At 35.0% G+C, this 14,303-nt stretch overlaps 1 protein-coding gene across 1 annotated transcript in view; it reads left to right on the plus strand.

Annotated features, from left to right (window-relative positions):
• LOC149797108 (anoctamin-1-like) overlaps window positions 1-14,303 on the plus strand; it is a 165,987-nt gene that overhangs the window by 137,137 nt on the left and 14,547 nt on the right. Inside the window, exons 20-23 of the mRNA XM_089960712.1 lie at window positions 135-235; window positions 4,211-4,512; window positions 9,746-9,798; window positions 10,911-11,083. Coding sequence (XP_089816838.1) covers window positions 135-235; window positions 4,211-4,512; window positions 9,746-9,798; window positions 10,911-11,083 — 629 coding nt within the window. The remainder of the gene's footprint in view (window positions 1-134; window positions 236-4,210; window positions 4,513-9,745; window positions 9,799-10,910; window positions 11,084-14,303) is intronic.

Consider the following 14,303-nt stretch of genomic DNA (forward strand, 5'->3'; position numbering starts at 1 on the left):
TGTATATTTTAAAAGTATAGCTTTAGTAGTTGGAATAGGTTTTAAACAGAACAGATGACTTTCTGCAGATTTGAATGTATGTGGCTGTCAATAAAACAGCTTAAAAGTATTTTTATTGTGTTATATATTTTCAGTGTGAACCAGGTGGTTGTCTAATTGAGTTGTGTATACAGTTGGCTATCATCATGGCAGGGAAGCAGATTGTCCAGAACAACTTGATAGAGATTGCTCTGCCGTAAGTTAAATGCATTTCCGCATTAAGATAAATTCACCAGTCATATTTACTGCTGGGATATAAGCCTGCTAAAAGACAAGAAATATGGTCTTTTTCTATCTCAAATAGACAAAGGGCAATAATTCTTGCCCTCTACCTCCTTTTGCCAGGTGTCATTAGCTTTGGAGGAGAATACTGATGAGCTGATACAGACATCCACCTTCGAACAGATGTGTCATCTGGGCGAGGAAATGATGACACAGCTATTGACATCAGGCCAGATATTAACTTTATTTCCCTCACTTGCTTCCACACCTTTTTCCAACTCATTGTGGAGAGTGTCGGTGTGACAATTTTAGGCTGCCGAGTGGGTACAAGTCCCCTGCATGCCCGAGCATGGCATTTTGGCCTCTAAGTCTGGATACATTGTGTTCTGTACTGGATCAGTTGAATCAATTTCTTGATACAGCGTCACCATTACCAGCTTTCCAGCTCTCCCTGCATGTGGACTTTTTTGATAAAATGGTCTAGTCATCTAGGATTTACAGGGATCTTACTTCGAGATCCATTCTTTTAGCCATACCATTTTCAGCATTTCCTTACTATTATGGAGCTGTTAGTTAGAAATCTTCCATCCATCCAGTCCATTGTAGTGGCTGGTACCGTTGATAGCTGGATCATCTTCTATACCACCAACTTCCAGGCCAACCATATAGCAGGCAAACCAGCCAGCTATTCCAGCAGTCCTGGAATTCGGTCCACTGCTTATTCACATGGGAGAGTTAGTGACATTTTCAAAGAAGACAGATTTGAGTCTTCATTTCCACCTGGTATGGCTTATGCAGAACTGCAAGCAGAACTAGATCAGGGCTCAACTCATAGTGAGTATTATGAAGCTCATACAAACAGCTGTACTCAGATCTTACCATTAAACTGATTGAATTTAGCTGCAAGGCAGCAGTTGAGGAAATTTATAGGGTGTTGGCAACTTTATGTCGTCCATCTCTTATTGCTACTCAAAACTATGAAGTTAAAAGAGTGATAGGTTTCAATGAAGCGGAAGAGATGTCCTTTAGCTCCTTCTTCAGTTGGCTAAAATTAAGGAGATCATTGACCAGCTGTCAATTAGAATTGGTGACCCAGAGAATGCTAAGGCTTTCTTTTCAGAAAATCAAATACCAGCAACATTCACATTTGACTGGTACAAAACTCAGACACCTTAATTACTGATCTTCCGGCCCTTGCCAAAAACCTAGAAGCAGTTCACATGTCTGCTCCACTGTTGAATGAAATGGACAAAAATTTGTTCCATACCATGGCTACATCTTCAGTGTCAGATTTTGGCCTCATTGACAGTTTTCTGACTTGGGGAGAAGTCTGTCAATTACCACACTTAATAGGTGACTAGCAGGATTGCTAGAGCTCAACATTCCATGGCCAATGTGTTGACTGTTGCAGTCAACCTAGATCTGATAAGATGTAACACACGTCTGTGGTGCATGTCACTCAAGCCTCATCATACCCTGGCTTTACATATATTTTCATGTCCCTATCCACTCTGTGTCCCAGAAATTTCTGTTTTGCTTACCACAACTCCGTTTATAAGTTCAAGGTCCTACCCTTTGGCCTCATCACCTGCCCTTGGATTTTTACTGAGGTTATGGATAGTGTCAGCACCTTGTTCCAATTGACTTAATCTACCATGATGGCAGTGTACCTGGATTACATCCTCCAAAACCAACTGGTAAGTTCTATTCTACCCCAAGGTAGAAGTGATCTTCTGTCACTTTTATGTCATCCAGGCTTTCTTGTGAACTGGGAAAAGTCAGACTTCCATCCATCCCATCTGGGTATAAACTTTATCACCAACCTGAATCTGATATGTCTTCCTCATGTTTGTTAAATAAAAATCATCAGGTTCATCAAGCCTGCTTCCAACAGGACTTGGATTTCAGTTGGAGAGTTCTTGCAGATCCACAGGTTATTCAGTGTGGCAGGAGACTTGTGCCTGCTCAGCAGTCTTTTATGCTTCCCTTACAGACAATCTTGCTGGCTCAGTGGTGCCCCTTTTCAAGTCCCCTCAATCAATCAGGATTATGCCCAAGGTATGATCATCCCTGCATCAGTGGTGCAACCCACCACAACCTTCTTAACCATTGTAGGGATCACAAATCAAGTGACCCTTGGCTGTGTTGCTAGTGTAATTAGGAGAACAGATTATCATTTGTATGGTGAATTAAGTTAACATTTCCAAGAAGGATACCCAAGGTAGAGGTCAGATGCTCCTCCTATTACCTATTCTGCTAATGTTAGTATGATTGGGGAACATATTTGAAGGAGAAAGCAAATTGTTAAGTAAATGGCATTTCCCTGAGAATACTTACCCAACCACATTACTTAAAAATCGTCCCAACCACCACGCCCTGCAAACATCACTGAGCTTAATAACTAGCAACACCTGGCGGTGGCAAGTGGAGGTAATGTACAAGAGTTACTGCCTCTTGCTGATATGAGATGGACAGAAGGAGACAATTTTTTAAATCTATTTTAGTAAGGCTTGATTCACAAGCTAGCAGGCTTGTATCCCTAATGTTAATATAACTGGATAAGTATTTTCAGAGAAACACAATTTACCTAAAAATTTGCTTTCTTATGCCTTTATACATGTAAGCTGGCATGTAAAAATAATCATAAAGTCAACAAAATTGCAATAATAATGTTAATGCAGTTTATTGTACACTTTTTAAATTCCTCTGCCATTATCCTTGGTAGGGACATGTAGTGTTACCAATGCCCAGTAGTCACATTCATCACAAATTTCATTTCAGTTTTAAAAAATAAAGGACCTCATAAATTGAAATAAAATTTGATTTGAGGCTTTAAGAAAGCTGTGGTCAAGTTTGAATTTCACTATTTCCTGACAATGTGTATAGAGTTATGGGCCCTGTTTAACTTAAAACTTTGTCCTTCAGTGTCATTTCTGCTTAATAACTTAATAAATTTATTGATTGAAATCAAGTCTTGTATGAAGCTTTACATTAAGTAACATCTATATCAGATTCCATTTTCCAGCAAAGGTTTACAGAATTATGACTTCAGTTTACTTTAAGTTTGCTTCACATATTTGTTTCAGTTTAATGTTTTTAGAGACATCATGTATGCACTTATCTTGAACAGCTCTATGTTAAGTTTGAATATTTTTCCATTGTATGGCAATGGTATGGAGTTATGTCCCCTATTTGACTTTGGACTTTGCCCTTTCATTGAATTATATTTGCAAGAGCATCCATAGTATATGGACCCATTTCTGCATATGCTCTCTTATCAGTATAATTTAGCGTTTTCAGAATTGATTAGGTTGGCATGCAGTATGATGTTGTGGAAACAATTGCCTGTGCACTAGCTTTTTTCAGAACTGAATAATGATGATGATTATGATGACTATTTCTAACATTTTATTGATCATGATGGAAGTGATGACGACATTGACAACAAAGATGATGATATAATAATATATTTCTTCTTTGTACTGCACAGCATGAGACTTACAACCCAGAAGTTTCGATACCTGCCCGGGTTGGCTATATTGTAGTCTTTGGGAAAGGCACTTTGCTCTCATTTCCTTGGCATTACTGATATTTTTTTATATTACTGTGTCTGAAGAAGGTGTCTTAACCTGCAACAAAAACACTTGTATCTCTCTTAAATAGATTTACATCTTCATCACATCATCCAGTATTATGCTTTTCTTAAGCTTGTACACCCAGGAAATAGCAAGCATTCAATATTGGGAAGACCCCGATTCTCTGGCCTGTTGTATGTATTATCTTTTCTTTATTAAATAGTAATTATTATAATTTTATTTGTCTGTATTATGATTGATGCATTTCATATAATATTGCTGTATCTTTAGGATATTTGATGATTGACTTGTTGTTTAGTTGTCATGAAAGCACGTTTTTATGATTTCTGTTCGTTTTTTGCTACATCATGCAGAAAACTGCTTAAGCTGGCAAAGAGACTGTACAGGAGGAAATTCAAGAAGGAGACAGCAGAGCAGAAGGCAAACATGGCAGGATGGGAGAAAGACTATGAGCTCTCCATGGCTGAAAACACGTCACTCTTTCAGGAATACCTTGAGATGGTGCTACAGTTTGGCTTCCTCACAATATTTGTAGCAGCCTTCCCAATTGGGCCACTATGCTGTTTGCTAAACAATATCATTGAGATCAGATTTGATGCACTAAAATTCACAACAGACCTAAGGAGGCCAGTGGCAGAAAAGACAGCTGATATTGGTAAGATTGGCAAATTCTTTGTTCATAATTTTGTCTTCAAGGCCCCAGCTATAAGGAAGAACATTTGCTGTATTTCGTGTGGTACACAGTTCAGTCATAAAAGTCATAATTATTTGTTTGTTTTTGTTCAATAACATTTTTTTTACAAAGAAGTAAGTTTTATGATTTAAATATTTTAAGTTTTCATATAAATGAAGTCTGAAATCTAAAAATTGACATGTCATCTAGGTTTACTAAAACAGTCAAAGTCAAACTATTTTCTGGAAAAAGTATCATCTCCAGTGAATAAATTTACATTACAAGAGCATGTAATGAAAAATAATTTATTTGTTTTAAACTGACAGATAAACAATTAAATTGAAATAAATATATATTAAATCAGATATAATTAAATCAAATGTACATAACATAAGTATAAATTATCTTTGAAACTAAATGGTATGGTGTGCATTTTGTTTAATTTTCATTTACTATTTTTATACTGTTTTTCGTTGACAAAAGCTTCAGCTAAATGAGAACAGTTTGATACATTGAAAACTATATGGCATGAAGAAGGGCTGAAATATCTCTTTTTCTCTCTTTCTATCTTACCTAATGGGGCATATTTTATTGAAATCAGAAGTTATAAGAATAAAAATTTGTGATGGAATATGAAAAGAATTGTCAGTACAGTAGTCCCCCTCTTATAAGGCCACCCCTATTGCAACACGAAAGTGGCCTTATAATGAGGATGGCCTTTCTAGAGGGGGATGACAATGCGAATAGTAAATACATATGAAGAAAGTCACAAGTACATTTAATTCTAAAACATTTAATATTTTCATTAAAAAGTCACATTCATGTTGTGAAACAAACTGTTTCATCATTTTCAAAAGAATGTTATGAATAATCATTGATATAGTTTTAAAACTGTCTTTATAATTATGTTACGGATCACATCATCTGTCACTTTGTTGGTAATAGTCTAAAAAACAAACCAGTCTCATCACAATTAAAAATATCATTGCTGTCATATCCCCTCTATATATCGTTTAGTTTTTTATTCAAATCTTCGACAATTACATTATTAACATAGCTGATTCTCCACTAAGGACAGAACACTTAATATTGTGTCGCACTTGAAATCTGTGCAACCATCCGTTACCTGTGGTAAAGTCGTCATATCCCAATTCAACTGACAAAATTGTTGCTTTTTCTTGTCATTCAAATCAGGATACAAACATCTCCTGGCTCAAACAATCTTCCTTTCTCCGTCCATTTCACCTTCCCACTTCTGCAGAATTGTTTCCTTATCTTTCACAATATTGTTTATCTGAGTCTTTCCGACATTAGTTTTCTGCAAGGATCCTCGACCCCCACCCCCACCTCTCGGTCAGTTTAATTACTTTCACTTTCTTTTCTAAACTGATAAATTTTCTTTTCCTCGATGACATGTTGATCTTTTTGCAGTAAGTTATTCATGTTGCCAACTGCAATACTGATAAAACAATTTTTTATGCATCTAAACAAATTGCCATGTGTTTTTAAAGGAAGTGATCTTGTCACGTGATTCGTTAGTCACAGTCTGGTTTCCTATTGTTTTTATACATTTCTTTACAGTAAGTGAGAGGAGCCAAAACGGCTTCGATATGTACAATTAAAATCATGCAGATTTGACCTCGCGGCCGTTAGGATTTGTAATTTTGACAATTATTGTCAGTAGTAATAGCCACTAATTATCAAAGTGAACAAGCTCAACATCTTACTAAGGGAAGCCATAAAGGCTATCAAACCATTTTCCTGCTGACTTGTGTATTGTACATTGATGTGCCACTTCTCAGCTGTTACCACTGTTAAATAAATGTAATCTTAACAATTATCAGAGTGACTAAACTGGACATCTTATGATAACACAGCAGTAAGGCTAATTGGATTACATGTACTTACACTTTTGTATCGATTAAAATTTGAGTCTTTCTCGGCTTTATGGAATAAGTGTGGCTTCTCGTGAGGCGTAAATGATATAATATTAACCTTAGTGGTACATGTACTTTAGTCAACACTAATTTCAGTAACGAAAACCTGACATCGGGAAACAGAAATCGGATTACTTAACACACGTTATGAATAAAATACTGGTTCTGGATACATATTAAAATAAAATGCAGCTGCTTGTAGGGTAAATTTTATATTATACCACTAATATGCTGGTCGCGTTAGCCGGGTGGCCTTTCATGAGGGGTACTTTTGTACACAAACTCGTTAGTGCCAACGGATTCTGGCCATAAGGAGCGGGTTGCCGCTGGTCAGGGGGGCCGTTCAAGAGGAGGACTACTGTAATTAGTTTTTAAATTTATATTTTCCCATACATGCATATGTAAGCAAATTAAAACCAATTGTTCTAGTGCATGCTGCTTTCACACATTTATATATGATGCACATGAATTTAATATTGACAATTGTGTCAATATTTGAAGACCTCCTTAATGTCAGGTCCTTTATTTTCTTTTTCACATTTTTTATAAAAATGATCACTAATATTTTGGCAAATTTTTTATGATACTTATAAAGCAGATAATGACTTTTTTCATATTAAAATATTACAGTACATGATTACAATCTCAAATTCGTCAGACCCTCCACTTTTGTTCCATGCTATAACTTCCTTAATTAATTCTATATCTCAACCTAATTTACAGCTTCATGCTGTTAAGACCTTGGATTATATAAATTGTCAGCCGCACCCAAATTTTTTAAATGCAAAATAACTCCAATTTATTATTGGATTTGAACCAAACTTGGTATGCAAATATTGTTATTGTCCCATCATATTAATAGTTTGTATCTTGATTTGGCAGGATTCTAGTCCCTACTTTCATTAAACCCAAACTGAATATGTATACAGTGCAGAATAAATTTTCATTTAAATTAAATGTAAGTTTGTCAGTACTAAGAACAGGTTAACTGTAATGATTCTTTCATAACTTTAGAAATAATCAGCATGAAACATTTGAGCTGAGGTTTTAGCTCTTGACCTTTTGTCTGTCGGTAATCCATTCATTAGCACTTTGTTATTGCTGCTGCTAAACTACTTGGAAGATTGTCATGAAAATTAACATATATTTATCCTACAGTCTAGTTGCTCCTAAATGAAAATAGTGCTGCCTGGACATCCAATATAGCCACCACATAGGCCACTGGAAATCTTGTTATTGCTACTCCAAAACAGAAAATCTTGTCAACATGGGATTTTCACTAGAAAACTTTATGCGATATCTAATTGGTTCTCATTGAAAATGGTGTCAGTCTTGTATCCATTATTTCTGTACTGGCAACCACCTTGAAAATCTTGTTATTGCCACTTCTCCAGAATGGATGATTATTTTGGCATAGGGTTTTCACGAAGAGACTTTTTCAAATATATGGTTTGTTGTGAATGAAAATGATGCTGATCAAGCATCCAGTATGTCCAACATGGCAGCCATATTAAAAGTTGTATTATTTCTACTCTTTCCTAAACAGAACGTCATAACTATTTCTTATTTTGTCTGGTTATTCTTAAATGAAAATGGTGCTGATCTTAAATTCAGTATGGTCATTATGATGGCCTTCTTGAAATCTTGTCAGATATGGTTTCAGCACTTAGCAGTTAAAAAGGAAAAATAGAATCTCATCTTGTATTCCTTTCCGAAAGTAGAACATCAGTCCCTTTGAAGCAGTAATTGTTATATGCCTGTTTTTAGTTCAGAGTATTACATTTTAGTGTAATCCATCTGTCATTAACATTCGTGTGTCTAGCCCATAATTTTGTAAAAGTTGGTGCAAATATCATGAAAATATTCGCTCACATATATCGTGACTAGATATGTGTAACGTACCTTAGCTATACACTCTGCTTCAGTGTCAAAGTCATGGCAAGGGAACGTGTAATTCTGTAATATGTATCCATAACATTGTAACCACTAAATATATTATTATGAAATTTTGACAAGATATCTATCATGATGAGTTCAAGGGCAAACTAGCCATTCCTCCTTCGTAAGTTCAAGGGCATACAAATGCAGTTCTGTGACTTGTATCTTTGTCGAGACAATACATTTGAACTACTGAAGATATCAGAATTAAACTTTTGACAATAATATGTCTAGTGTAGATGGTGTGTCCCACCACATTCATTCCTAGTGCCTTAAGGACAAGGTTACAACAAAGGGAAATATAATTCTGTGGTTGTATTCTTGCTCCTAGTTTTTCTTTAGAAGCAGTGAAGATATTGTAGTGAAAGTTTTAGCCAGTAATGTATCAGTATAGACCATGCATCACACATGATTGCCTGGCCCTCAGCCTCAAGGTGGAGGTCTCAGCAGTTTAAATATAACTCCGACTTATATCCTTGTCTGGTGTATAATGTATTTTGTACTGAAGATATTTTTTTTGAAACTTTTGTCAGTTTTATATTATGGACAGACAGTAGGTCACACCCCAAAGTCATGCCCCTGCCTCATATTCAAGATCACAGCAAGGGAAAATTTAAATCAATGACCTGTATCCATGTATGGGTATAATTTTTGAATAAGTGCTGTCATACATATTGACTTGACAATGCCTCACATACTCATCATTTCCTGGTAATGTAAATTATATAATACTTCATGTTTATGTTTTCTGGGGGTTTTGTGGAAAGCTTTCAATATTGCTACAGTTTTTGCAATTCTTTTTATAGTTTTAGAACTTGAAATTGAATCAGCATCATACAGCTAGTATTGGGCTGAAGTATCATTCAAATCTACTACTGCTACTTCAGCCAAAGCCCTAGCCTCAAGGTTACTTGAAGGGAAAATGTAAATCAGTGACCTGTTTCTTGTACAGGCTGTCACATAGAATTTGACATATTTTTATGAAACTTTATCCAGGTCCATTGAACTTGACAGGTATTTTAATGAAACTTTTTACAGATCCATTGAACTTGACAGATGTTCTGATGAAATTTTGTCCAGGTACATTGAACTTGACAGATATTTTGTTGAAACTTTATCCAGGTACATACTTAATCATACAGTCCCAGGCTGAAAGGTCAGGGATATTATTAGGGAAAAGGTCATGTGATGGGCATATCTTGTTCCATTTGCAATTCTAGTGATACACAAAGTTGAGATACTTTTAATGAAAGTGGTTGCACATAACTGACCTTCATCATGACAACATCATTCAAGAGTTAGACAATTATGCATGGAACACTTGTTATTTTATGTTACAGGTATCTGGTTCAGTGTGCTCTATGCAATATCCAGGCTTGCTGTGGTGTCAAATGTGAGTAAACTCTAGAATTTAGGATTTCCATGATTTGGTCTTTCTAGTTTGTTGGAGAAAAGTAGCAATTTTATATTTATTCAAGTTAGGAGTATGTAACTATTCATGACTGTTGGATGTAGATTCAACAAATATGATCATGCCTCATCTTTTCTATGCTTAAAACTTTGATTGTATTTGTGATAAATCATATTTTTTTAGGCTTGTTAGATTTAATTGAATTCAGCAAAGTTGACATTTATAAAAATATGACTAGGTTGTTCCATGGTAATATGTACAGTGTATATCTATTGCTAAAAATGTGAATATGGTTTCTCTGAATTTAACTGACTTTAATAATAGGCAGTATATTTTTATTTCATGTACAATCTCATGTTTATAACACCAGATGGTCTTTGGAAAAACATCTTTGTTTTTGGTCACAGGTGACTGATTCCTTTCCTTTATTGTATGTTTATATGGTGTATATGACAAAGGGAAGAAACTCTGATATATATTATTATAAATAGTATCCAGTGTCAGAAATTTCATCATTTTTTTAATACTGTTTCTCTTCAAATCTTAATGTTGCAAGATGGAAGATAATACATTGCATCTAATTTGCCACTTACTGAAAAAGGTAGCATTCATTTTTCCTGGTATATTTTTTTGTACATCTGCAGTGAAAGAGAATATTATTTGAAGATTTTGCCTGATTACAGAGCATTGTTTTGGTGTATTCAAATAGAAAATATATTATTTATAGTTTTGTAATTTTAGCTTTTTACCACCAGACTTGTAAAAGTTCAGTTCACTGATATATTGACAATGTAAGAAAGATAATGATTTGGTCAGATTCTTTGTGGAGGCTACAGTATTATTCTTTGATGAACACCAAATGTTGAAATTGTTTGAATTGGTCATTTCTAGAGAAATTAAATCCAAAATGATCATATTCCATGAAAATGAACTATCCAGCAAAAGTCATTTTACATGTCAACTTCTGTCATTTGAACATCTTTGATTGTGTGTTGATCCTCTGGTGTTATCTGCAGTATTTTTCCATCATATAATTGTAAATGTCGGTTTTGAAAGTAAGTATAGTTGTATTAAAACTGTCATTTCTTTTTCAGGCTTTTATAATAGCACTTACATCTGATTTTATTCCACGGCTGGTATATGTATATACCTATAGCCAGGACGGGTCTCTGGTGGGATACATGAATTTTTCCTTATCTTACTTCAACACCACAGACTTTGATTCACGTCATAAACCCCCACACTCGGATGAAGTGCAGATCTGCAGGTGAGAATGTTATTTTTTTGTTAAATCAATACATACCTTGTAAAGCATACACCCCTGTTTTTGGACAAAACATGCAAAGAATTGCCCACTTCATGGCAGAAGTTTTTTTAATTTAAGCTGGTCTTGTGAGAGGTAAGGAGCTGGCAAAATCTACATTGAACATTATGACGTTCTTTGATCCTACCAACATACATGCCTCGTGGATCATTACAACTTATATTTGTGGATTAAATTGGTCTCAAAATATGGATTTTATGCATGGTTTGTTTGGACACAACCAGGGTGGGGGTGGGGTGGGGTGAATGAGCCTCCAGAGTGAAGAGCTCAAATCATTGATAAAAGGAGCAAACTCTTCTAATGTGGGTACATATATATGACATATATTTTATGATGTCACATGTATGGACTATTATGATGACTTTTTACTTTTAAATTTACTAGAATTATAATTTAGTTTGATTTTGGTGTGGGCATTACATTAAATACGTTATACATAATCCTTAAAAAGTCATGCAGTTCTTCTGGTTTCTGCTTAATTTTTTGTACTTTAGGTGACGGTAACTTCAAGGTATGTAACTTGATAGTACTGTGTATTATGAATCAATGCTCTTAAAATAAGTATTTAAAAAAGAGTGAAAAGCAACAAGCTTTATAAAATTCAACAAATAATTAATTTCCCTAGAATACAAAATGAGAATGAAAAAAGGAACTGAATTGTGCATTAAATCCCAAATTAATCCTAGAATTACATACGCAGGTCCTAATAATTTAAAGTTCTGAATTAACTTTAGTAGAATTACAAAGTAGGTCCAACAATGAAGTTGTTGATGTGCCTGTGGCAGCTGGTATCATCTTGTTGTACCAACAGTCTTTTGTTGACAAACAGTAATATAATTCCAGGTTTGAATTCACTATAAAACCCAGTGAATGTTTCTGTACAAGAATATTATTTTTTATGAGCACTTAGTATTTCCATTGAAAATTCACCTGAATTGAACACATTTGACAAATGAATTCCAGCTAAAATGAACTACAGGACACAATAATAATATGAATTGATTCTAATAGGTCTTTAGCATAAATGAATACTCTTTCCAATGACAAGATTATATGGTTCTCTACTTGACCTTATGTCACAACATTTTCTACATAGAAACAACATCTAATGGAAAACAACCTTCTCGAAAGTTCTTAATGTTTACAAGATAAAATGATAGTTTATATTATAAAATCTGTTAAAAAAATTATAATGTATAACCTGGACAATTTTTAGCACACCAAGTAAATTGTTGTTGTTGTTGTGGGGTTTAACGCCATTTTTCAGCACACAATAGGCTATATATGGCGGCCAGTATTAATGGTGGAGGAAGAACCCGGGAAAACCCCGGAAAGAACCACTGACCCACGAGAAGCTACTGGCAAGCTTTCTCACATACCCACATTGGCTGAATCTTAGACTCGAACCGACGCAGACAGAGGTGAGATGGCAGTGATCCGTAACGAAGAGCGCTTTAGACTACTCGGCCACTTGGGGCCCCCAAGTAAATTGTAGGAGAATCCCAATGAACTAGACCCAGAACCAAATAAACATATATTCTTGTGTTAATACTGATATTGATAATAAACACAAACACATAGAGAATATTTTAGCTATATATTAGTTTTTTACAGAATAAAAAAAATCAATTCAGGTCAGGTAGAAAATAAACTTGACTTTGGACAAGGTTGTTGTTGTTGATGTTGTAGGGCTTAACGCCATTTTTCAGCACAAGATAGGCTATACATGGCGGCCAGTATTAATGGTGGAGGAAGAACCCGGAAAACCCCCGGAAAGAACCACCGACCCACGAGAAGCTACTGGCAAGCTTTCTCACATAACCACATTAGCCGAATCCGAGACTCGAACCTACGCAGACAGAAGTGAGATGGCAGTGATCCGTAACGGTGAGCGCTTTAGACCACTCGGCCACTCGGGGCCCCTTGGACAAGGTTAAGTCCAACATACAATGTTACATTACAATAGCATATAATTAAATTTAATTTTTTTTACCAAAGTAACAAGCTCTGCAATTTAATTATACATAGCACTGTGATAATACCCTTGCTATTTTATGAATAACTCTCTTGCTAAATGGCACTCATGCTTGTCCACTTTCAGACAAAGAACTAGGTTGTGCCAACAAAAACACCTACACACACCTTCCTTCTTTTTCATAATTTTTTTTTTTTAATTCATGCAAGCAAGTCATGTAATAAAGAGACTGAGTAATGTTTATAGGCCAATGGTGTTTACCTATCATTTCTCAAGCTGGGAGAAAAACTCCAGAATTTTGGGGTCATCCCATGCCTAATCTCATAATACAATATCTCCCAATTTTCGCATAGAACTCCCAATTATTACAGTGTCTGTCAATTTTCATTTCTCCTAAAAGTCCTACATAAATAGATGTACGTAATCATAAGAAGCCATATCCTATTTTATCACCTGTGAATATTGTTGTGATGAAATAATTGTTATCATATTACAGAGAATTTTTTCTTCAATAAATCAAATTTTAAGTTTAAACATTATTCACATAATTTTTTTGAAGTTTTTTGTTTACCTCTACAACAATACTAAAATAAAAAAATAAGCCACAAAAATAAAATTGCCAGCAATTAATTTCAATTCCAAGACTGATCACTGTGAATGCTGTGTAATTCTCTCTACAATCAAAATATCATCTCCATTCCAACGAAGAAACTTGCATAAGTATACACCTGGCATTACTCTACCATACAAATAAACGTTAATTACCATCAATAAATTAAAGAAGGAACGAACAACATGCAATGCGTCATATGTGCCCACAAAAAGCTAATTCAGAATAAATGTTATTTAGTAAACAGTTAAATACATTACAGTTTGACAATAAAGAAATAAGGTGGATCTGTAACATGAGAAAACTAGTTACCATATGTATGGTAGCTTGAGACTGCAGATTTTAACTGTTCATTTGAATTTACACACACTTTAGGCTCCGTCCGTTCTAACAAAATAGGTCATTCTTTATTTGCCAATCAATTGCTGGTGCTTACACACTGTAGAACATGGTTTATTTGAGGTGTATCAGAGGGGCAGCCTTTTTCACAAGATAATTGGAATAATAAGGATTTACTGTTAATAAGTCACACTGGCTTTCTTGCTTGTTTACATAAGTAGTTATTGTGCTTTTGGCCA

Source organism: Sinohyriopsis cumingii, chromosome 6, assembly GCF_028554795.1.
Source record: "Sinohyriopsis cumingii isolate HCF-2022 chromosome 6, ASM2855479v2, whole genome shotgun sequence".
Lineage (NCBI taxonomy): Eukaryota > Metazoa > Mollusca > Bivalvia > Unionida > Unionidae > Sinohyriopsis > Sinohyriopsis cumingii.